This window comes from Phoxinus phoxinus, assembly GCF_949152265.1.
Source record: "Phoxinus phoxinus genome assembly, chromosome: 20".
In the NCBI taxonomy this organism is placed as follows: domain Eukaryota; kingdom Metazoa; phylum Chordata; class Actinopteri; order Cypriniformes; family Leuciscidae; genus Phoxinus; species Phoxinus phoxinus.
The window spans coordinates 31,737,167-31,762,147 of NC_136895.1; the positions used below are offsets into that span (position 1 = coordinate 31,737,167).

The 24,981-nt window shown below is 37.9% G+C and overlaps 2 protein-coding genes across 3 annotated transcripts in view; one reads left to right on the forward strand and one right to left on the reverse strand.

Moving 5' to 3' along the window:
- Positions 1-10,962, reverse strand: part of stk38b (serine/threonine kinase 38b) — a 20,495-nt gene extending 9,533 nt beyond the window's left edge. The window contains exons 1-4 of one of the 2 annotated variants that reach the window (XM_079593829.1): positions 10,929-10,962; positions 10,649-10,739; positions 9,723-9,893; positions 5,678-5,729 (exon numbers count right to left, since the gene is read on the reverse strand). In XM_079593829.1, the coding sequence (XP_079449955.1) occupies positions 5,678-5,729; positions 9,723-9,853 (183 nt within the window). In that variant the 5' untranslated portion in view covers positions 9,854-9,893; positions 10,649-10,739; positions 10,929-10,962. Of the gene's footprint in view, positions 1-5,677; positions 5,730-9,722; positions 9,931-10,648; positions 10,740-10,928 lie in introns of those variants that run through there. The other variant, XM_079593830.1, reaches the window with a different exon arrangement.
- Positions 10,963-12,178: 1,216 nt separating this feature from the next.
- On the forward strand, positions 12,179-24,256 carry cept1b (choline/ethanolamine phosphotransferase 1b). Its single transcript, XM_079593833.1, is given in 11 exon segments — positions 12,179-12,340; positions 13,012-13,114; positions 14,356-14,762; positions 15,042-15,189; positions 16,450-16,591; positions 18,836-18,920; positions 19,936-20,067; positions 20,220-20,378; positions 21,621-21,746; positions 23,618-23,710; positions 23,713-24,256. Coding segments are annotated over 9 exon segments (1,257 nt in total). The 5' UTR covers positions 12,179-12,340; positions 13,012-13,114; positions 14,356-14,438; the 3' UTR covers positions 23,761-24,256.
- Positions 24,257-24,981: the final 725 nt, after the last annotated feature.

A 24,981-nucleotide genomic window follows, 5' to 3' on the forward strand; every position in this document is an offset into this window, starting at 1 on the left:
TGGACACTAATATAGTTATCGTCCGCTGGTGTGGACACTAATATAGTTATCGTCCGCTGGTGTGGACACTAATATAGTTATCGTCCGCTGGTGTGGACACTAATATAGTTATTGTCCGCTGGTGTGAACACTAATATAGTTATCGTCCGCTGGTGTGGACACTAATATAGTTATCGTCCGCTGGTGTGGACACTAATATAGTTATCGTCCGCTGGTGTGGACACTAATATAGTTATCGTCCGCTGGTGTGGACACTAATATAGTTATCGTCCGCTGGTGTGGACACTAATATAGTTATCGTCCGCTGGTGTGGACACTAATATAGTTATCGTCCGCTGGTGTGGACACTAATATAGTTATTGTCCGCTGGTGTGAACACTAATATAGTTATCGTCCGCTGGTGTGGACACTAATATAGTTATCGTCCGCTGTTGTGAACACTAATATAGTTATCGTCCGCTGGTGTGGACACTAATATAGTTATCGTCCACTGTTGTGAACACTAATATAGTTATCGTCCGCTGTTGTGAACACTAATATAGTTATCGTCCGCTGTTGTGAACACTAATATAGTTATCGTCCGCTGGTGTGGACACTAATATAGTTATCGTCCGCTGGTGTGAACACTAATATAGTAATCGTTATTGTTATCGTCCGCTGGTGTGAACACTAATATAGTTATCGTTATAGTTATCGTCCACTGGTGTGAACACTAATACGTCCACTGGTGTGAACACTAATATAGTAATCGTTATTGTTATCGTCCGCTGGTGTGAACACTAATATAGTTATCGTTATAGTTATCGTCCGCTGGTGTGGACACTAATATAGTTATCGTCCGCTGGTGTGGACACTAATATAGTTATCGTCCGCTGGTGTGAACACTAATATAGTTATCGTTATTGTTATCGTCCGCTGGTGTGGACACTAATATAGTTATCGTCCGCTGGTGTGAACACTAATATAGTTATCGTTATAGTTATTGTCCGCTGGTGTGAACACTAATATAGTTATCGTCCGCTGGTGTGGACACTAATATAGTTATCGTCCGCTGGTGTGGACACTAATATAGTTATCGTCCGCTGGTGTGGACACTAATATAGTTATCGTCCGCTGGTGTGAACACTAATATAGTTATCGTCCGCTGGTGTGAACACTAATATAGTTATCGTCCGCTGGTGTGAACACTAATATAGTTATCGTCCGCTGGTGTGGACACTAATATAGTTATCGTCCGCTGTTGTGAACACTAATATAGTTATCGTCCGCTGGTGTGGACACTAATATAGTTATCGTCCGCTGTTGTGAACGCTAATATAGTTATCGTCCGCTGGTGTGAACACTAATATAGTTATCGTCCGCTGGTGTGAACACTAATATAGTTATCGTCCGCTGTTGTGAACACTAATATAGTAATCGTTATTGTTATCGTCCGCTGGTGTGAACACTAATATAGTTATCGTTATAGTTATCGTCCACTGGTGTGAACACTAATATAGTAATCGTTATTGTTATCGTCCGCTGGTGTGGACACTAATATAGTAATCGTTATAGTTATCGTCCGCTGGTGTGAACACTAATATAGTTATCGTTATTGTTATCGTCCGCTGGTGTGGACACTAATATAGTTATCGTTATTGTTATCGTCCGTTGGTGTGGACACTAATATAGTTATCGTTATTGTTATCGTCCGCTGGTGTGGACACTAATATAGTTATCGTTATTGTTATCGTCCGTTGGTGTGGACACTAATATAGTTATCGTTATAGTTATCGTCTGCTGGTGTGAACACTAATATAGTAATCGTTATAGTTATCGTCCGCTGGTGTGAACACTAATATAGTTATCGTTATTGTTATCGTCCGCTGGTGTGGACACTAATATAGTTATCGTTATTGTTATCGTCCGTTGGTGTGGACACTAATATAGTTATCGTTATAGTTATCGTCCGCTGGTGTGAACACTAATATAGTTATCGTTATAGTTATCGTCCGCTGGTGTGAATACTAATATAGTTATCGTTATTGTTATCGTCCGCTGGTGTGGACACTAATATAGTTATCGTTATAGTTATCGTCCGCTGGTGTGAACACTAATATAGTTATCGTTATAGTTATCGTCCGCTGGTGTGAACACTAATATAGTTATCATTATAGTTATCGTCCGCTGGTGTGAACACTAATATAGTTATCGTTATAGTTATCGTCCGCTGGTGTGAACACTAATATAGTTATCGTTATAGTTATCGTCCGCTGGTGTGAACACTAATATAGTTATCGTTATAGTTATCGTCCGCTGGTGTGAACACTAATATAGTTATCGTTATTGTTATCGTCCGCTGGTGTGGACACTAATATAGTTATCGTTATAGTTATCGTCCGCTGGTGTGAACACTAATATAGTTATCGTTATAGTTATCGTCCGCTGGTGTGGACACTAATATAGTTATCGTCCGCTGGTGTGGACACTAATATAGTAATCGTTATTGTTATCGTCCGCTGGTGTGAACACTAATATAGTTATCGTTATAGTTATCGTCCACTGGTGTGAACACTAATACGTCCACTGGTGTGAACACTAATATAGTAATCGTTATTGTTATCGTCCGCTGGTGTGAACACTAATATAGTTATCGTTATAGTTATCGTCCGCTGGTGTGGACACTAATATAGTTATCGTCCGCTGGTGTGGACACTAATATAGTTATCGTCCGCTGGTGTGAACACTAATATAGTTATCGTTATTGTTATCGTCCGCTGGTGTGGACACTAATATAGTTATCGTCCGCTGGTGTGAACACTAATATAGTTATCGTTATTGTTATCGTCCGCTGGTGTGGACACTAATATAGTTATCGTCCGCTGGTGTGGACACTAATATAGTTATCGTCCGCTGGTGTGGACACTAATATAGTTATCGTCCGCTGGTGTGGACACTAATATAGTTATTGTCCGCTGGTGTGAACACTAATATAGTTATCGTCCGCTGGTGTGGACACTAATATAGTTATCGTCCGCTGGTGTGGACACTAATATAGTTATCGTCCGCTGGTGTGGACACTAATATAGTTATCGTCCGCTGGTGTGGACACTAATATAGTTATCGTCCGCTGGTGTGGACACTAATATAGTTATCGTCCGCTGGTGTGGACACTAATATAGTTATCGTCCGCTGGTGTGGACACTAATATAGTTATTGTCCGCTGGTGTGAACACTAATATAGTTATCGTCCGCTGGTGTGGACACTAATATAGTTATCGTCCGCTGTTGTGAACACTAATATAGTTATCGTCCGCTGGTGTGGACACTAATATAGTTATCGTCCACTGTTGTGAACACTAATATAGTTATCGTCCGCTGTTGTGAACACTAATATAGTTATCGTCCGCTGTTGTGAACACTAATATAGTTATCGTCCGCTGGTGTGGACACTAATATAGTTATCGTCCGCTGGTGTGAACACTAATATAGTAATCGTTATTGTTATCGTCCGCTGGTGTGAACACTAATATAGTTATCGTTATAGTTATCGTCCACTGGTGTGAACACTAATACGTCCACTGGTGTGAACACTAATATAGTAATCGTTATTGTTATCGTCCGCTGGTGTGAACACTAATATAGTTATCGTTATAGTTATCGTCCGCTGGTGTGGACACTAATATAGTTATCGTCCGCTGGTGTGGACACTAATATAGTTATCGTCCGCTGGTGTGAACACTAATATAGTTATCGTTATTGTTATCGTCCGCTGGTGTGGACACTAATATAGTTATCGTCCGCTGGTGTGAACACTAATATAGTTATCGTTATAGTTATTGTCCGCTGGTGTGAACACTAATATAGTTATCGTCCGCTGGTGTGGACACTAATATAGTTATCGTCCGCTGGTGTGGACACTAATATAGTTATCGTCCGCTGGTGTGGACACTAATATAGTTATCGTCCGCTGGTGTGAACACTAATATAGTTATCGTCCGCTGGTGTGAACACTAATATAGTTATCGTCCGCTGGTGTGAACACTAATATAGTTATCGTCCGCTGGTGTGGACACTAATATAGTTATCGTCCGCTGTTGTGAACACTAATATAGTTATCGTCCGCTGGTGTGGACACTAATATAGTTATCGTCCGCTGTTGTGAACGCTAATATAGTTATCGTCCGCTGGTGTGAACACTAATATAGTTATCGTCCGCTGGTGTGAACACTAATATAGTTATCGTCCGCTGTTGTGAACACTAATATAGTAATCGTTATTGTTATCGTCCGCTGGTGTGAACACTAATATAGTTATCGTTATAGTTATCGTCCACTGGTGTGAACACTAATATAGTAATCGTTATTGTTATCGTCCGCTGGTGTGGACACTAATATAGTAATCGTTATAGTTATCGTCCGCTGGTGTGAACACTAATATAGTTATCGTTATTGTTATCGTCCGCTGGTGTGGACACTAATATAGTTATCGTTATTGTTATCGTCCGTTGGTGTGGACACTAATATAGTTATCGTTATTGTTATCGTCCGCTGGTGTGGACACTAATATAGTTATCGTTATTGTTATCGTCCGTTGGTGTGGACACTAATATAGTTATCGTTATAGTTATCGTCTGCTGGTGTGAACACTAATATAGTAATCGTTATAGTTATCGTCCGCTGGTGTGAACACTAATATAGTTATCGTTATTGTTATCGTCCGCTGGTGTGGACACTAATATAGTTATCGTTATTGTTATCGTCCGTTGGTGTGGACACTAATATAGTTATCGTTATAGTTATCGTCCGCTGGTGTGAACACTAATATAGTTATCGTTATAGTTATCGTCCGCTGGTGTGAATACTAATATAGTTATCGTTATTGTTATCGTCCGCTGGTGTGGACACTAATATAGTTATCGTTATAGTTATCGTCCGCTGGTGTGAACACTAATATAGTTATCGTTATAGTTATCGTCCGCTGGTGTGAACACTAATATAGTTATCATTATAGTTATCGTCCGCTGGTGTGAACACTAATATAGTTATCGTTATAGTTATCGTCCGCTGGTGTGAACACTAATATAGTTATCGTTATAGTTATCGTCCGCTGGTGTGAACACTAATATAGTTATCGTTATAGTTATCGTCCGCTGGTGTGAACACTAATATAGTTATCGTTATTGTTATCGTCCGCTGGTGTGGACACTAATATAGTTATCGTTATAGTTATCGTCCGCTGGTGTGAACACTAATATAGTTATCGTTATAGTTATCGTCCGCTGGTGTGAACACTAATATAGTTATCGTTATAGTTATCGTCCGCTGGTGTGAACACTAATATAGTTATCATTAATGTTATCGTCCGCTGGTGTGAACACTAATATAGTTATCGTTATAGTTATCGTCCGCTGGTGTGAACACTAATATAGTTATCGTTATAGTTATCGTCCGCTGGTGTGAACACTAATATAGTTATCGTTATTGTTATCGTCCGCTGGTGTGGACACTAATATAGTTATCGTTATAGTTATCGTCCGCTGGTGTGAACACTAATATAGTTATCGTTATAGTTATCGTCCGCTGGTGTGAACACTAATATAGTTATCGTTATAGTTATCGTCCGCTGGTGTGAACACTAATATAGTTATCGCTAGTGTTCTTGGTGTGAACGGGCCGTTAGTGTGTGTGTTTGTTACCTCTTCATCAGGCAGCCCTTCCTCATTCATCACTTTCTCCAGCTTTTGCTGCCTGTCAACAGAACGTTTAACATTACGAGACGCAAGAACCAAATTAGCACACTTATCATAATATTTCTGCAGTATGCTATACTATAATTGTCCAAATGTGTCGTGCACAACAGAGCACACTGTGTCAGATCACACTCGACATCACCTTTATGTTTTTCATATAACAATTATTTGAGTATTTCAATTAACAAAAGATGATTTTAATGGTTTTGGTTAACGATAATAACTCTGGCTCAGATATGCATGTTGTGTCGACTTTAGCACAGCTCTGTTGAATGGGTGGTTGATTATGATTTCACTTTTCTAGCTGTAGTTAGTGTGTAATGTTGCTGTTTGATCATAAACAACATCTGCAAAGTTACGACGCTCAAAGTTCAGAGCAAAGGGAGATATTTGCTTTTTTTAAGGACTACAACAAACGGCTGGTAGGAACTACACGACATTCCTCCCGGGTTAGTGACATCACCAACCCTAAAATTTACATAAAACCCGCCCCCCCGAAACACGATTTATAGATTATCATGACCGAATATGCTAATCAGTGACTAGAAGATAACTACACATAATCTACATAAACTCATCAACTAACCATTCAGAAATGTCCTGTTCTTCTACATGTTGTCACTTCTTCTCGAGTCTCTCCATCATTGTCTGACTCCGGTTTGAACATAAAAGGCTAAAAGTTTTTGAAATATTTAGTGTGTGTGTGTGTGTGTGAGGTAAAAGGACAAGCTCCGCCCCCTGTGCCGGGAGCAGCAGCTCATTTGCATTTAAAGGGACACACACACAAAAAGTGTGTTTTTGCTCACCCTCAAAAATTGACAACTTTAACATTTAAAATAATAATATATAATTTAATATAAAAATATCTGTGGGGTATTTTGAGCTACAACTTCACACACACACACTCTGGGGACATCAGAGACTTATTTTATGGCGCTTTTCCACCACATGGTACGGCGCGGCGCGTTCGCTTTAGCTCGGTTTGCTTTCCCACTGCAGTTAGTACCGCTTCAGTGTGTGGGATTATAGCCTGATCGGTACAGTTTATCCGCTCCTCGGCAGCGTCTGCACTTCGTCCACTAGTCTCGCGTAGCCAGACCTTGACTGACGGCTGACGGCTGGAATTCATAGCAGCTTTCTTTGGCCAAGGCCCGCCCATAAGGCCGTTTGACCGACATGTCAAACAACCAATTACAGTTCGTTTCGTTCAGCGTCACGTTTCGGGGCGTGGAAATGTCCCTACAACAACAGACCGGCGTGCAACAAGTCTCCACTAAGTGCCTCAAACAAAACTCCTGGACGAGATCTCTTAAAGAGTCTATGCCGTGAACCTCGCATACTTTTGAGAATCCTACGTTTAGCTGATCTTGATAAATGCTCATTGTCACTCATGTAAACACAACAGTTTTTCTTCCGCAATCACACGTCTGCGCTTTGTTTCCCGGCGGACCGAAAATAAACGCGACACTCGCGCCCCCCGGAAATCCGATAAAATTCAACCAATCAGATGACGACTTCGACATTGCTGAAGTGTTTCCAGTTAAGTGTACCGTACGCATCAGACGTTTAGCCAACGTTCCGTGGGGCGTGACGTCTGAGGCTGAGACTATTCGTCCACTGACCACGATTCAGCCATTTCTTTTATGGAAGTTTTTTTTTCTTCAAGCAAGTAGTTTAAAGACAGGTGCTACAGCGGCTGTCACTGGGTATTTAAATCTAGCGGGTTTGGTGTCTCGTGTCGCTGGTAGTGACGATTCTGTCTGACCAATCAGTGATCTGCAGTGTTTTCACGTCACATTTTAGTATCGGTACGGTGCGCTTGCAACCTCAACAGAGCTGGTACCATTTAAAGTGAGCCATTATACCAGCATCATACCAGCAATATACCACCGCTTTAAAGTTATAAAACACTGTGAATAAGCAACACAGGAAGAGTTTCCCCACACAGGAATGGTGTAGCGTCGCGCTCGACTGGCGGAGCAGAACGCGACTTCACTGACGCGTCAGATGGTTAACAGAGCGCTAATGAACAACAGCGCTCTGATCACGAGCAACACTCTTCAGCGGCTGTACGTTTCAATGCAGACTCAGCCGTTCTTGATGCTTCATTACACAGTCCAACACTATCCAGACACCAGATATCATCCGTGGTGTGTGTGTGTGTGTGCAGGACACTACAGTTCATTTCTGTGAGTGAGGAGAGCAGAATACAGTAAACTGAGACTTATTATACCCACAACTCTTCATACAGCGACTACCAGTGACATTTATACACATTTGGGAGCAGAACTGATTGGGCCACTGTGAGCTGGTCATGTTCTGCTGAAGTGTGTGTGTCTGTAACTGCTAATGCTCTTTACACACACACTGAACACATGAAGCATTGCTTGGTCACTGGTGGAGCTAAACTGGTATTATCTAATTGTGTAGTTAAATTTTAAACAAAAAGTGTGTGTGTGTGTGTGTGACAGTCTTAACAGAAGGATGGACAAAACCTGTGTGTGTGTGTGTGTGTGTGTGTGTGTGTGTGTGTGTGTGTGTGTGTGTGTGTGAGACAGTCTAACAGAAGGATGGACAAAACCTGTGTGTGTGTGTGTGTGTGTGTGTGTGTGTGTGTGTGTGTGTGTGTGTGTGTGTGTGTGACAGTCTAACAGAAGGATAGACAAAACCTGTGTGTGTGTGTGAGAGACAGTGTGTGTGTGTGTGTGTGTGTGTGTGTGTGTGTGTGTGTGTGTGTGTGTGTGTGTGTGTGTGAGAGACAGTCTAACAGAAGGATGGACAAAACCTGTGTGTGTGTGTGTGTGTGACAGTCTAACAGAAGGATGGACAAAACCTGTGTGTGTGTGTGTGTGTGTGTGTGTGTGTGTGTGTGTGACAGTCTAACAGAAGGATGGACAAAACCTGTGTGTGTGTGTGTGTGTGTGTGTGTGTGTGTGTGTGTGTGTGTGTGTGTGTGTGAGACAGTCTAACAGAAGGATAGACAAAACCTGTGTGTGTGTGTGTGTGTCTGTGTGTGTGTGTGTGTGTGTGTGTGTGTGTGAAAGACAGTCTAACAGAAGGATAGACAAAACCTGTGTGTGTGTGTGTGTGTCTGTGTGTGTGTGTGTGTGTGTGTGTGTGTGTGTGTGTGAGAGACAGTCTAACAGAAGGATAGACAAAACCTGTGTGTGTGTGTGTCTGTGTGTGTGTGTGTGTGTGTGTGAGACAGTCTAACAGAAGGATAGACAAAACCTGTGTGTGTGTGTGTGTGTGTGTCTGTGTGTGTGTGTGTGTGTGTGAGAGACAGTCTAACAGAAGGGTGGACAAAACCTGTGTGTGTGTGTGTGTGTCTGTGTGTGTGTGTGTGTGTGTGTGAGAGACAGTCTAACAGAAGGGTGGACAAAACCTGTGTGTGTGTGTGTGTGTGTGTGTGTGTGTGTGTGTGTGTGTGTGTGTGTGTGTGTGTGTGTGTGAGACAGTCTAACAGAAGGATGGACAAAACCTGTGTGTGTGTGTGTGTGTGTGTGTGTGTGTGTGTGTGTGTGAGACAGTCTAACAGAAGGATGGACAAAACCTGTGTGTGTGTGTGTGTGTGTGTGTGTGTGTGTGTGTGTGTGTGTGTGTGTGTGTGTGTGTGTGTGTGTGTGAGAGACAGTCTCACAGAAGCATGGACAAAACCTGTGTGTGTGTGTGTGTGTGTGTGTGTGTGTGTGTGTGTGTGTGTGTGTGTGTGTGTGTGTGTGTGTGTGTGTGTGTGTGTGTGTGAGACAGTCTAACAGAAGGATGGACAAAACCTGTCAGATACGGAGTTCTGTCATATTCTCTAAGCTATAGTGAATAAACTGATAACGTGAGATGTTGAAGCGTCTGGATAAACTGGTTTGGCTGTAGTTCCTCAGGTCAGAGCTCTGGAGTCCTGGCTCTATAACACCACCATTTTAAGTGTGATTTGAGTGTCCAAATACGCCGCTGAGATTCAGAAAAGTCGTTATGATTGCGTGTGTGTTTATACCTCATCTCGCGCTCCTCGTGTTGGGATATGAGGTTGCTGTAGAAGTTCTCCAGAGTGACCTTGGCCATGGTCACCCGCTCCTTCGTGTGGTTGCTCATTAACGAGCTGGAGGCGTGGCCTCGGGTCGCCATGGTTACCGGCTGCTGTTCTGGAACAGGTTGGGATGTAGATCTGCAGGCGTTTACAAACACAACATGATTTACATGAGCTGGAACAAACAACACACACTCATTACACATGCGAGAATACACAAAGCGAGCTATTGCCGTGGTACAACAACACCTATAGGCCACGGTTAGGCACAATATCAGCTTTTAGGAATCATTCCTGATGGTGTAATTATAATTTATACTGAATAATTTCTTCAGTTCAGCCTGTCTGTGGCTCTGTGTAAGTGAGACAGTGGAAAAGAACAAATGTGACCATAAAAACATTTGGCAGAAGTTGTTCAGACAGTCTGTGGTCAAGCGCAAACATAGAGACGCTTAAGAGAGGAAACTCAGACTCAGTTTCAGGAACAAAAGTGCTATTATTAATAATTATTTATTATTAACCGACATCTGAAGCAACAAATCTGAATAAAAAAGAATGTACTTTTACTTTGAACGTACTTATTTTTCATGAAACATTTACATTTAAAAATATAAGAATACAACATTTAAAAAAGTAAAATTTACGTTTTAAAACAAAATGGCTGTGGACACACCAAACTGCTTCTACCACATAGGAAAGTGCGCATAACTAAAGTGAAATGTGGAGACATGCGTGTGTTTTATAATGCCGTACTTGCAGAAGTTCAGAACATATAATTATGAGGGACGAGGGGGCGTGGCCAAACTCGTGACGTCAGCGGCGAGCGTTCCTCCACCAAACACGCTAAACTGAACGTTTAAAACCGAAATAAAACTCCGAAAAGCTGCACCAACCTGATATAAAGTTCCTCAGAGTTTTTCTTTGGCGGTTGAAGGACGATATTTCCCTCGACACGTTGTCTCTTGGCAAACAGACATGAAGCGACTCCCCCCCCCCCCCAACAAAAAAAAAGAAAGAAACGGGGAAAAACGGGAGAAATGTACGAGTTTTAAACACACGCTGAACTAAAAAACTGAACGCAGAAAAGTGAATGTGTTTAGCTGGACGGAACTTCGTCCAGTGACAATAAACATACAACTTCTGTGTTTGTCAGACTGAGGATGACGAGCTCACCAGAGAGAGATGAGAAGAAATGAAATGACGCTCCACCCCTAAAGAGAGAGAGAGAGAGAGAGAGAGATACGCAGACACACTCTCTCTCTCTCTCTCTCTCACACACACACACACACACACACGCACACACACACACACACACACACACACACACACACACACAGAGAGAGAGATACGCAGACACACACACTCTCTCTCTCTCTCTCTCTCACACACACACACACACACACACACACACAGGGAGAGAGACTCTCTCTCTCTCTCTCTCTCTCTCTCTCTCTCACACACGTGTACACACACACACACACACAGAGAGAGAGAGAGACACTCTCTCTCTCTCTCTCTCTCTCTCTCTCTCTCTCTCTCTCTCTCTCTCTCTCTCTCTCTCTCTCTCTCTCACACACACACACACACACACACACACACACTGTGACTGAATTCTAAATTGTTGGTAGAGTTCTGTATATATACATTGTCATGCCAATACAGAACATTTTGAATTGAATAGAGAGAGAGAGATTAGATGAAAATAGACTTTTTTCGCACTCTAAAAATTCTTTATACATTTAATCTAATTTTTAAAAATATCTAATATGAAATGTAACTTTAAAAACGTAGTAAATATAAAGAATTATTATTATTCAATTTATTTATTTACGTATTTGTTTGTTTTTGTCATTCAAATGTAGTACAATAATCAAAAACTATAATTATATACCATAATATACTACAAATCAACACATTTTGATACACATCAAAACCATAAATAGAGATTTCAATGTGTAAGTTTCCATGAAAAACATTTTATAAGTGAAATGCAAAAACTGCGCAACTTTCAAAAGTTAATTATAATACTTGCTCGTTACTATATATTGATAAAGTCAAATGGAAAGAAAAATGACAGATTTTGAACAATTTAAAAATGTATATTGAAATGTATTTAGAAAAAATATTCAAATGTAAAAACTTCAAAACTACAACTGTTTAGTTTTTTCTGTAAAATTCCCTTCTATTTTCTCTTTATTTCTTAGTTTTCCCCCCTTTTGTTTAACCCTGACATGTATGGTTATATGTACTCCTGTTTGTAGATTATGTTTTGTTCTTATTAAAATGCAAAAAAATAGTTTCTTCGCGATTCTTCTTCTTCTTCAGTGCTCGTCCTGCGCGCGAGCTGCGCTTCTACGACTCTCTAGAATCCCCTCTGCGCCTGCGCAGTTCCTCGCATCTACGACAGTCTTGACGCATCTTGTGGACCTGCACCGGAAGTGACCGGTGTTGGACTAGCAGACAGTTCGCGCTAACCGGACCGGGACCGGCGGAACCGACACCAGACTCGAAACATCAGGATCCCACCGGGCCGAACGGATAGATCGTGCATTTCTCCAAATCTAGAGTTTATCTGAAGTTAGTGGGTGAGTTATGCGACCGGAAGATTAAAAGATCGAATAAACATCGAACTGGACCGGGACTCGAACCCTGAACCGTAAACACCGGACCCGAGACCCCCGGTGACACTGAGATATATCAGCGATCTGACCCGTTAATCCCGCAATCACTGAAGCAGACAGATTCAACTTTCATGTACATAATGATCATAATTAGCATATTAATATTTATCATTATTATCCAGGTGTCAGTAGCATGACAACTCTTTAAAAAGTACCATGGTATCAGATCTTAATACCGTAGTACTGAATAAAATAAAATAAACAAATTCCAAATTATTTAGAAGAACTTCAGAAGAATACCATGGTACTGCAGAATGACCGTAACGTTACCATGGTATTTCCCGTGTTTGTGTTGTAGTTAACTTACATGAGTGAAATCTGTGCAGTTATTAGTTAGTTAGTTCTTGGTAGTGTGTATAAATAAATCATTGTGTTAGTATGGAAGCTTGTTTCTGCAACAGAATGAAAAAATAAATGAGTTTATATCTCAGATTTTATATCTTACAATTCTGAGGGAAATTTTCACATTATTATATCTCGCAAATCTGACATTTTGTCATCAGAAGTGTTACTTTTTTATTTTATTTTTTTGTTTAAAATATTATCCTGAACAGTTTTTTTGGTCTGTTTCGTAGCGGCCGGAAGTGCATTGCGGTTGGCCGGCGTGACGTGCACTCGAGAGGCTTTTGTTTTGGGGCGTGGCCTGTTGGCGTCTACCAACTCACGATTGGTGAACAGGTGAAATTATTTGCATTTCTTTATAAAATTCTGCAGTGGTGTTTTCAGTGGGGCTGCACGATTAATCGCAATGAATCTGCACGCGATTTTGGCAAAGACTGCGATTATTTTATGTGCAGCTTGTCAGTGCAGCAGCTGATCGTAGTAAATGCTCCATCTGAACACCAGAGGGCGTCACACACACACACACACACACACACACACACACACACACACACACACACACACACATATCTCCATCTGAACACCAGAGGGCCTCACACACACACACACACCACATATCCATCTGAACACCAGAGGGCGTCACACACACACACACACACACATATCTCCATCTGAATACCAGAGGGCGTCACACACATACGCACACACACATATACACACACACACACACACACACACACACACACATATCCATCTGAACACCAGAGGGCATCACACACACACTTATCCATCTGAACACCAGAGAGTGTCTCACACACACATACACACACACACACACATATACGCACACACACATATACGCACACACACACACACACACACACACACACACAAGGATGAGCTCAACTGTCTCTCTCTCACACACACACACACACACTTATCCATCTGAACATCAGAGAGTGTCTCACACACACATACACACACACACACACATATACGCACACACACATATACACACACACACACGCACACATATCCATCTGAACACCAGAGGGCATCACACACACACTTATCCATCTGAACACCAGAGAGTGTCTCACACACACATACACACACACATATACGCACACACACATATACGCACACACACACACACACACACACACAAGGATGAGCTCAACTGTCTCTCTCTCTCTCACACACACACACACACACACACTTATCCATCTGAACATCAGAGGGCGTCTCACACACACACACACACACACTCTCACACACACACACACACACAGAAGGAGGAGCTCAACTGTCGTTATGAAGTGAGCTTGGAGTAAAATAATGTTATTAAATGTTGTCTTGTTGGACGAGACGTTCATAAATGCAACTCATGTTTGGAAAGATGTTTGACGCGTGTTGCTTTTTCGACTCGAACTCGCGGTGCTTTCAGAGCGAGCCGCGTTTACTGAGCCGTGCGTCACTGACAAGCTGCGCATAACTAATAATCGCAGCCTTTGCGACTTCATGTAAACTGCTAGCAGCGATAGTTTTCATTATTAAATGAACTTATTTGTTTGAAGGTGCCTAGCCATCCTGCTGTGGCTCTGCGGGCGCGCAGTGGGCGGAGTCAGGCTCAGACTCGGGCTGTGATTGGCTGAGAGTGATGAGTGGGCGGGGCGGGGCCAGTAGCCGCGAGCGGGGACGTGGCGTGGATTCGTCGTGCTGGTTCGCTCCTAGCGCCCTGCGGCGACTGGTCGAGCTGCCGGCGCCGGTTCTGTCACGCCACCAGCTGAAGCGTCTCGAGGAGCATCGCTACAGCAGTTCGGGACGCTCGCTGCTCGAACCCATAATGCAACAGTACTGGGAGTGGCTCGTCGGCAGAATGCCACCCTGGATCGCGCCCAACCTCATCACCATCGTCGGCCTGGCGACCAACATCTTCACAACACTGGTGCTGGTGTATTACTGCCCGACTGCAACCGAACAGGTACCGACGCAATCACACTAGCGTAAAAACTGTAAATTCGGACGATAAATTCATTTTTAAAGGGATAGATCACCCAAAAATGCACTTTTATGGACTTGAAAACAGAAACGGCCATTCGCTGCCATTATAAAGCTAGGAAGAGCAGGACATTTATTAATATAACTCAGATTGTGTTCGTCTGATGAAGAGTGTCATATACACTAGCATGAGTTGAGGAGAGTTAATCATGCGCTAATTAGCATTTTTGGGTGAACTGTCCCTCTATTGGCTCGTGTTCAGGCTCCTCTCTGGGCGTATCTCCTGTGTGCCGTGGGTCTGTTCGTCTATCAGTCGTTGGACGCCATCGATGGGAAGCAGGCCAGACGCACTAACAGCAGTTCACCACTGGGGGAGCTGTTCGACCACGGCTGCGACTCGCTCTCCACAGGTGACCAGTGCACACTGTTAAGGGCATGAATCACACACATGACTTTAGTGGTTTTTGCACATTTTTAATTTACTGAACGTTTTTTGATCAGCCTCAATTAGCTATATGCAAACATGTATTTTTATTAAATATATTTATTTCATAATAATGTGTAATGTACTTGTTATATTTGTATAATTAGCAATTTCTCAATTAAATATAATAATAAAGGAGAGTGCACATTATATATATAGTTTATGTACATTTTAGATTACAAATTATTTAAATATTGATAATAATATTAATTATATTGATAATATAATGTAATATTTTTTATTTTATTCAATATAATTATTTAATGTAATGGTATACTTGCATAAATAGTAATGTTTTATTTAACAATGTATTCCAAATGAATGTAAATTATGTACACAATGTATGTACATTTGTATTTATATATAATAAATTATACAAATAATTAAAATATTTAAAATAATGAACATTAATTTGATAATAATGTATAGTATTAATACATATTAAATATATATTTAAATCTGAAATATGTATTTAATAAATACTTAGTATTATTATATTTGCATTATTAGTCATTTTTAATTAAATATATAAATGTAAATTATATATAATGTAAATGTTTATTTATATAAATTAATTATTCAAAAAACTTAAATATTTAAAAGGATGTATGTTAATTTAATAATAATAATTTATATCATATAAATATTAAATATACATTTGTATTTAATATATATTAATAATACGTTGTATTGTAATCAATATATTTGCATTATTTGATTTTGTATTTAAATATTATATTGATAATATATGTAAGTTACATATTGTAATTTATACCATGTTGTATATTTGTATTTGTATATAATAAATAATTGCAATTTTGAAAAAAAGTTTTGTGTATTTTATTAACAACAATAGCGTATAGTATATTAGATTTACTATTTTTAAGTGTGTTAATTTAAACATGATTGTTTCTCATTCTTCTGCATTAATCAGATTCCTGTAAAAACATCCACATATTTTTTATTAATTAACCACTTGTAAACTTATGTTCACTGTTCTTTTTTTTATAAATATAGTATTTTTTGATATATATAATAATATATATATGATCGAATCTGGAATCAAAATCAAAACCGAACTGATTTGTAAGATCTGAGTGTATAGCCAGCGCTAGTGACGTGTCCTGTGTGAAAGACTCGCTGGACTTCTGTGGTGAAGTGTGTGTTAACGCTGTGTTTCTCCCAGTGTTCGTGGTGTTGGGAACCAGTATAGCGGTTCAACTGGGCTCTCACCCCGACTGGATGTTCTTCTGCTGTTTCGCTGGCATGTTCATGTTTTACTGTGCCCACTGGCAGACCTACGTCTCCGGCACACTGCGCTTCGGCATGTGAGTAGAACATCCACACATGCAAATCCATAGATGCAAAATGATGTAGGGCTGCACAATATATCGAAACATCACAGATGTATACATCGCAATATGCATATCGCACCGGCTTGCAATAACTGCGGCCATGAACTAAAGACGAAGAGAAAATCACTCGTGATCTCAGCTGAATAACTTTTGTAGCTTTAATAAGAATCAGTATATATTTAATTCATACACTGAAAACATTTGATTATTGAGTTTCTGTTGTTAATAACCGTAATGTAGTATATCCTGAACCCTGATGTTTACACTGATGTTAAAATAACACTTCTTACGCGACAGTAAAACACTGATGTTCACTGCCAGAAGCTGTCGGGATGTTTTCTTGTCACAATAAGATTGTGAAACACGTATGTAGGTTATATCATTTTAAATATATTTTAAAGATAATTGTAAGTTTATTTTACACACTTTAAAGGTAGGGTAGGTCAGAATTGTCTAAAAAAACTTTTATTCAAATTAGTTTAAACTGTCTTTATATACCAATACATCATTAAAATGCAAGTACTCTGAAATAGAGAGTATAAAAACTGAGTGGCTCTAGTGTATTTAATCTTCAATAAACACAGCTCATTAATTCCACCTAAAAACGGGTGCGCGACTGCGCGCACGTGGGCGGAGCCAGTAATAGCGGCGGTAGTCATGACGACGGAGAGTGACAGTCGCGCAAGCCAATCACTTGTTTCGTCCCGGTAGGAATTAATGAGCTGTGTTTATTGAAGATTAAATACACTATAGTCACTCGATTTTTATACTCTCTTTTTCAAAGTACTTCCATTTTAATTATGTTTAATTATGTATATAAATTATAAATTATATGGTATATAAAGACAGTTTAAGCCAATTTGAAAAAAAGTTCTTTAGACAATTCTGACCTACACAACCTTTAACCATTATCATATCGCATATCGAATATCATATTATTTAATGAGTTATGGCATATCGCATTTTCCTTCACTATCGCGCAGCGCTAACTGTATGTGTTTCTCGTGTTCAGCTGCGGGTGCATTACGGCTGTGTGGTGAACTCTGACAGGAGAAATACAGTCATGTTAATAGGAATCTTATCTATTCTGTTGTTATTTTTGCATGAAAGTGAAAGATTTCCCTGCACAGATGTGACCGCACCTTTCGTTAAGGCAAGACACTACAGGCAAATATATATATTATTTAATATATACAAATATATATATATATAATATTCTTGCACTGGTCAATTTTGGGCTATTTGGCTTTTCATAAAGTGTTTTCCAGACTAGTGGAATGAAAACATGCAAAACACACTTTTAAGTGTTTATTTGATTGGACTTTATGTATTTGCATCTTTATCTTGAACGCCTGTTTTCTCGAAATGAGTTTTGTTCTCCACTTCAGAAGCACTTATACACACCAAAACTTACAGTTTTATTCATATCTATATTCTGATGAATTTTACTGAAGGGTTTGTTCATATATATTTGGCTTGAAATTTTACAACATTTTTAATAACTCTTGTGAAAATGGTGAAAAATGTAGTTTTCCTGCCACTGTTGACAGAACTTTCTGAGTGATGAAAAGAGAAATTCAAAATCCCTTCTGTAAAAACCTTTAGCTCTAATATGTCAACAAAATCAAACAAGAATTATGAGCCTGGCTTTATCCAGTGTTCATATTTATGTTCTGCAAATGTATGCATATTTAATAAGATAATGCCTTATTTGCATATTTAAACAGAACATTTCAGAAAACTTGTAATACAAAAAACGTCTGTGATTCTGAATGTAATCAATCTAAGAAGTGTATATCATTAGTAGTGTTAGCCTATAGCCCTGGGGTGTCTCGCCGTGAGCGCAGAAGCTGTTGTGTGTGTGATGTCAGTAGTAGACGATGTTTAAAGCCAGTTTTGTCACTGTCCCGTGGGCAGATTTGATGTTACAGAACTGCAGATCTGTCTAGTGTTGTTGCAGATGTTCACGGCTACGGTTGGGCCCACGTTTTGGAACGAAACGGTAAAATCCAGCGCCGAACGGCCAATCAAACGCGAGCAATGCACCAATCAGCTTCCTGAACACTAATGAACCTCACGCTCTCAGACCAGTGATTCCAGCGCCGATCCAATCATATCTGTGTGATAACTGAAGCCAATCCTGCTGTGATCAGCGTGTGTGTGTGTGTGCGTGTGTGTGTGTGTGTGTGCTCTAACATGGCTCTCTCCTCCGCTCAGCATTGATGTCACAGAAGTGCAGATCTTCATAATCCTCATGTATTTACTGGCTGCTGTTGGCGGATCGGCTTTCTGGCAGTCTCCGGTAATTCACTCACACGCTGAATCTGTTTATGATTATAACATGATAACTTAATAACATAATATTACATAATAACTTGAGCTGTGTGTGCTAACCAGAAATAACAACTATTGATTCATTTGATCAGGCTTGTACAGTTAGCTGGCATAAATACCGTAACATTATTGTTGTCTTTGTCTTTTAAATAATGTGGTATATTATTATTATTAATAGTAATAATAATAATAATATATTTGCATTATACTGTATAATGTATTTAAATAGTAAATAGATATAGTTGCATTTATTTAATATAATACTTTGTGTACTACAGTTTGTATTACAGAATACAGTGTGTAATTTAAATACTGTATTATTAATAATAAATTACAATGTATTTACAAATTCTATATATTTTATATTAAAAATTAATATTATAATTCAAGTAAAAAAAGATATTATACATTAATATTATTTATATAATATAAATAAATTATAATGTGTCTATAAACTATATATTTAATATTATAATTTAGTATACTAATAAATTATAATATGTAAAATATAATGTATGTACATAAATTCTCTATATTTAATATTATAAAATTATAAATTACATAATGCAAATGTATAATTTAAGTACATAAACTAAATTTAATATTTTGTATAAATATATTAATACATTATATAATGTAAACTATAGTGTATGTGCATGATCTATGTATTTAATATTATAATTTTGTTTACTAATAACAATGTAAATTAAAATATATTTACATAAATTATATATTTAATATTATAATATATTCATAATAAATAATGTAAAGTATAATGTCTATACATAAATTCTATATAAAATGTGTAAATTCTATATATATTATAAAAGAATATATTAATAATTACATAATGTAAATTATACATTAAAAACTATATAAATAAATCTTTGAAATAAGGTATTATATAATAATAATGTATATTATTATATGATGTATTGAAGCTTTTTGAGCTGAACCGTTTCTCATTCTCTTGCATTCGACAGATTCCCGTCATAAACCTGCAAATGAAAATGATTCCGGCACTCTGCACGTTTATCGGGGCGGCTTTCACGTGTGCCAGTTACTTCCGGGTCATATTCACAGGCGGCGTCGGGAAGAACGGCTCCACGATAGCGGTGCGTACCTGAGCTATACACACTACATCTCTGACCTACATTATTATATGACATGTATTGTCACTTCATCTGTGTGTGTGTGTGTGTGTGTGTGTGTGTGTGTGTGTGTGTGTGTGTGTGTGTGTGTGTGTGTGTGTGTGTGTGTTTTTCAGGGTACGAGTGTTTTGTCTCCCGTCCTGCACATCGGCTCTGTTATAATCCTCGCTATGATGATTTATAAAAAATCATCCGTCCTGCTCTTCGAGAAACATCCGTGTCTGTATATTCTGGCCTTCGGCTTCGTATCGGCCAAAATCACCAATAAATTAGTGGTGAGTGAAAGACCTCCTCTCAGTGTTATTGTAGTATTTATATATATATATATGTAATAATTTATACAAATAATGAAAATATTTAAAATAATGCACATTAATTTGATAATAATATAGACCGGTATATAGTATTAATACATATTAAATATATATTTGTATAGAAAATATTTATTTAATAAATACTTTGTAATGTAATGTTATATTTGCATAATTCATATATTAATAATGTAAATTATATATAATGTATGTACATTTGCATTTATAATCAATTATTCAAAAAACTTAAATATTTAAAAGAATTGATATTCATTTGATAACAATAATGTATAGTATATTATATACACTGAATGCAAGACATTACAGGCTAATATGTGTGTGTGTATATATTTTATTTCTTGCACTGGTCAATTTTGGGCTATTTGGCTTTTCATAAAGTGTTTTCCAGACTAGTGGAATGAAAACATGCAAAACACACTTTTAAGTGTTTATTTGATTGGACTTTATCTATTTGCATCTTTATCTTTAACGCCTGTTTTCTCGAAATGAGTTTTGTTCTCCACTTCAGAAGCACTTATACACACCAAAACTTACAGTTTTATTCCTATATATATTCTGATGAATTTTACTGAAGGGTTTGTTCACATGTATTTGGCTTGAAATTTTACAGCATTTTTAATAACTCTTGTGAAAATGGTGAAAAAAAATGTGTTTTCTTCTTTATGGAGCGATGAAAAGAGAAATCCAAAATCCCTTCTGTAAAAACCTTTAACTCTAACATGTCAACAAAATCAAACAAGAATTTTGACCCTGGCTTTATCCTATGTTCATATTTATGTATTTAAAAAGTATTAAAAGTTTATAAATCAATTTAGGAAAAAATAAAAATAAATTATACAATAAAAAATGTTTTATTCATTTGTCAATTCATTCTCTCGTGCTTCGTTCCCACCCTTCTGAATTATGTTGCATTGATGAGGAATTATCCCAAATAAGACTGTTTAGTTGTGCTAACTTATAGTAAATGTAAGTTAAAGTGTCGCCGGTGTAACTGGTTAAAACTTGAAGTGGGGATGATGAGGTCTTAAAATGTATGGAAAGAGTCTTAAAAGGTATTAAATGTAACTCCATGATTCCTGTGTGGTTCTGCAGATGTACGCAGACCAGTACATCAGTGGCGAGTGTGAACTCAGAGTTGTTGTAGTGTTATTTCAGTGTTTTCTGTTGTCTTACCTGTGACGGCAGGTGGCTCACATGACCAAGAGTGAGATGCATCTTCACGACGTGGCGTTCCTGGGCCCCGGCCTGTTGTTCCTCGATCAGTACTTCAACAGCTTCATCGACGAATATCTGGTGTTGTGGATTTCTCTGGTAAGATCACATGGTCTCAAGCGTGGCCTGAAGTCGCTCGTCACAGACAGTGCTGGGAAAAGTTACTTTTTGAAGTAATGCATTAAAATATTGCGTTACTCCCAAAAAAAAAGTTACTTAGTTACTTTTTTATGAAAAGTAATGCGCTACATTGCTTCTGCATTACTTTTCCCTCACCTGGGCCGGGCTGGGCTTGCTTCTTTTTTAATAGCAACAAAAAAGTTATATTTTTGGCAAATGTTAAGGCCCTTTCACACTGAAAGTGAAATGCATGGAGAAGGAAATGCATATGTACTCCTGTACAGCAGAGGGCGCCGCTCAAACAAACCTCTCAGCTGTTATTCTGGATTAAAGAACAATAGGAGACAGAAGGAAGTTCAACACTCTTATTTATTCTAAATCTAATCTAAAGTCATTTTTTCTTATTAGTATGTTTGAAGAAGATCATTGAAGGTCAGCAGCAAAGATGTTGGTTATTAAAGTGAGATTAAATACATAAAGTATATTTAATTTATTAAAATTGTAATTTAATATAGTTAATTATAAAAGTTTAGCGTAAAATTCTGAGATTGCATTTTGTGGAATACTGATTGTTTTCGTGCAAGTGAGACGAGTAAATGCATGTTCACATTTAGTGTAGAACTAAAATAACCATCGATGTGTGTGTGTGTGTGTGTGTCTGTCTAACCTCACTTTATTTCTCAACATGAGCGCTGTTAATCAATAAATGTGAAGTAGTAACTAGCGTTACTTATTTGGAAAAAGTAACTTGGATATTTTGATATGAATTGAAAGTAATGCGCTACTTTACCAGTTCCCTGAAAAAGTAATCTGATTACATAACTCAAGTTACTTGTAAAAGTAATCTGATTACATAACTCGAGTTACTTGTAAAAGTAATCAGATTACATAACTCAAGTTACTTGTAAAAGTAATCTGATTACATAACTCAAGTTACTTGTAAAAGTAATCTGATTACATAACTCAAGTTACTTGTAAAAGTAATCTGATTACATAACTCAAGTTACTTGTAACAGTAATCTGATTACATAACTCAAGTTACTTGTAAAAGTAATCTGATTACATAACTCAAGTTACTTGTAAAAGTAATCTGATTACATAACTCAAGTTACTTGTAACAGTAATCTGATTACATAACTCGAGTTACTTGTAAAAGTAATCTGATTACATAACTCGAGTTACTTGTAAAAGTAATCTGATTACATAACTCAAGTTACTTGTAAAAGTAATCTGATTACATAACTCGAGTTACTTGTAAAAGTAATCTGATTACATAACTCAAGTTACTTGTAACAGTAATCTGATTACATAACTCAAGTTACTTGTAAAAGTAATCTGATTACATAACTCAAGTTACTTGTAACAGTAATCTGATTACATAACTCGAGTTACTTGTAACAGTAATCTGATTACATAACTCAAGTTACTTGTAAAAGTAATCTGATTACATAACTCAAGTTACTTGTAAAAGTAATCTGATTACATAACTCAAGTTACTTGTAACAGTAATCTGATTACATAACTCGAGTTACTTGTAAAAGTAATCTGATTACATAACTCAAGTTACTTGTAAAAGTTATCTGATTACATAACTCAAGTTACTTGTAACAGTAATCTGATTACATAACTCGAGTTACCTGAAAAAGTAATCTGATTACATAACTCAAGTTACTTGTAAAAGTAATCTGATTACATAACTCAAGTTACTTGTAAAAGTAATCTGATTACATAACTCAAGTTACTTGTAAAAGTAATCTGATTACATAACTCAAGTTACTTGTACTGAGTCTCACTCAACACTGCTCGTCACGTCTGCTAATCGCTCTGTACTGTGTGTGTGTGTCCATCAGATTCTCTCTCTCTTCGATCTGGTGCGCTACTGCGTGAGCGTCTGCAACGAGATCGCGTCTCACCTGCGCATCTGCGTCTTCACAATCAAGCCGAGTGTCCTCTGACCTCTGACCTTCCTCATGCACTTTCATCCTGCTACTGAGACTTAGAGTAATGCAGTTCTTCATCGCCAGTGAATGAACAAACAAATAAATGAATGAACGAACTTCACCAAGTCACTTTTCTCTAGATTATTATTTTAAGAAGATGTTGAAACGTTCGAATTACCCATGATGCATCTGTGTCGTCTAGGTCCGTATTATCATTTTAACGCTGCGTTTAAATTGGATTAGATCAATAATGATTTCACCGCTGCTAATAATAATAATAATGATAATACTAGCACCCCTATGGAAGACGTCAAGGTGTTTCTCTGAAAGATGTTTTGTTCAGGTTTAGATTCGGCCCCGATTGAGAGATTTCATAAAGTGTGTCTCACGCTGTGCCTGCTGGGTGAATCGCACAACCAAAGTTACATTAAAAGAAAGACGTAAGAAATTATATTGTTCAAGAGCATTGAAAAAGTTGTGAATGACATTTTCCTTATATAAATGAATTCCCATTACTGTAATACAAGCATCCATATGGACAAAATACTTTTTTATTTTGTATATATATATCACAGTCAGTATGAATTAATAAAATTTAAAATTTTTGCAGTATTAGATTTTTTTGCACTAGAATTGAGCTCAAGCATAAGTAATGTCACAGTGTATAAAACGGTAATAGTCCCAGTAAAAACACCTCTTTTGTTAAATCCAAAATCTAATTTCTTATTTATTTCTTTTGATTTAGGCGATACAAATCTGACTTGGACAGAAAACTGCGGTCTCAGAAAGTTCTAACTCATTTTAATGCACTTGCGTCGTCAACTTTCTGAATAATGAGCTTGATTTTGACCCTTGGCGTTAAATAATTTAATCTGAGATTGTGTGTTGAATTTCTTGAATCGGATGTTAATATTCAAGACGTTTGTTTGTATGATGATTCATGACTAACGTTCATTGCTGAAGACGTTTAAACCCAAAGTATGTAACGGTCGTGTCAGATTATGAATCGATCTGTCAATCACTGCTGATTAGTGTTGGTTTTTACTTTTGAATGTTTACCATAACCGTTGCCTTAAATATTATGAATTGAAAAGTTTTGAACTTTGCATGTTGATCTGGTTGTTTTCCTGAATTCTTTATTTCTAAATGTCCGTCTCAGGCGAATAATATGAATAAAAATAAATGAGAAATCGTAGTTTGTAGAAAGAGCTCGATGCTGCCACCCCGAAAACAAAAGTTTAAACGACGTTTAAATGAGTTTGTGCAATTGATGT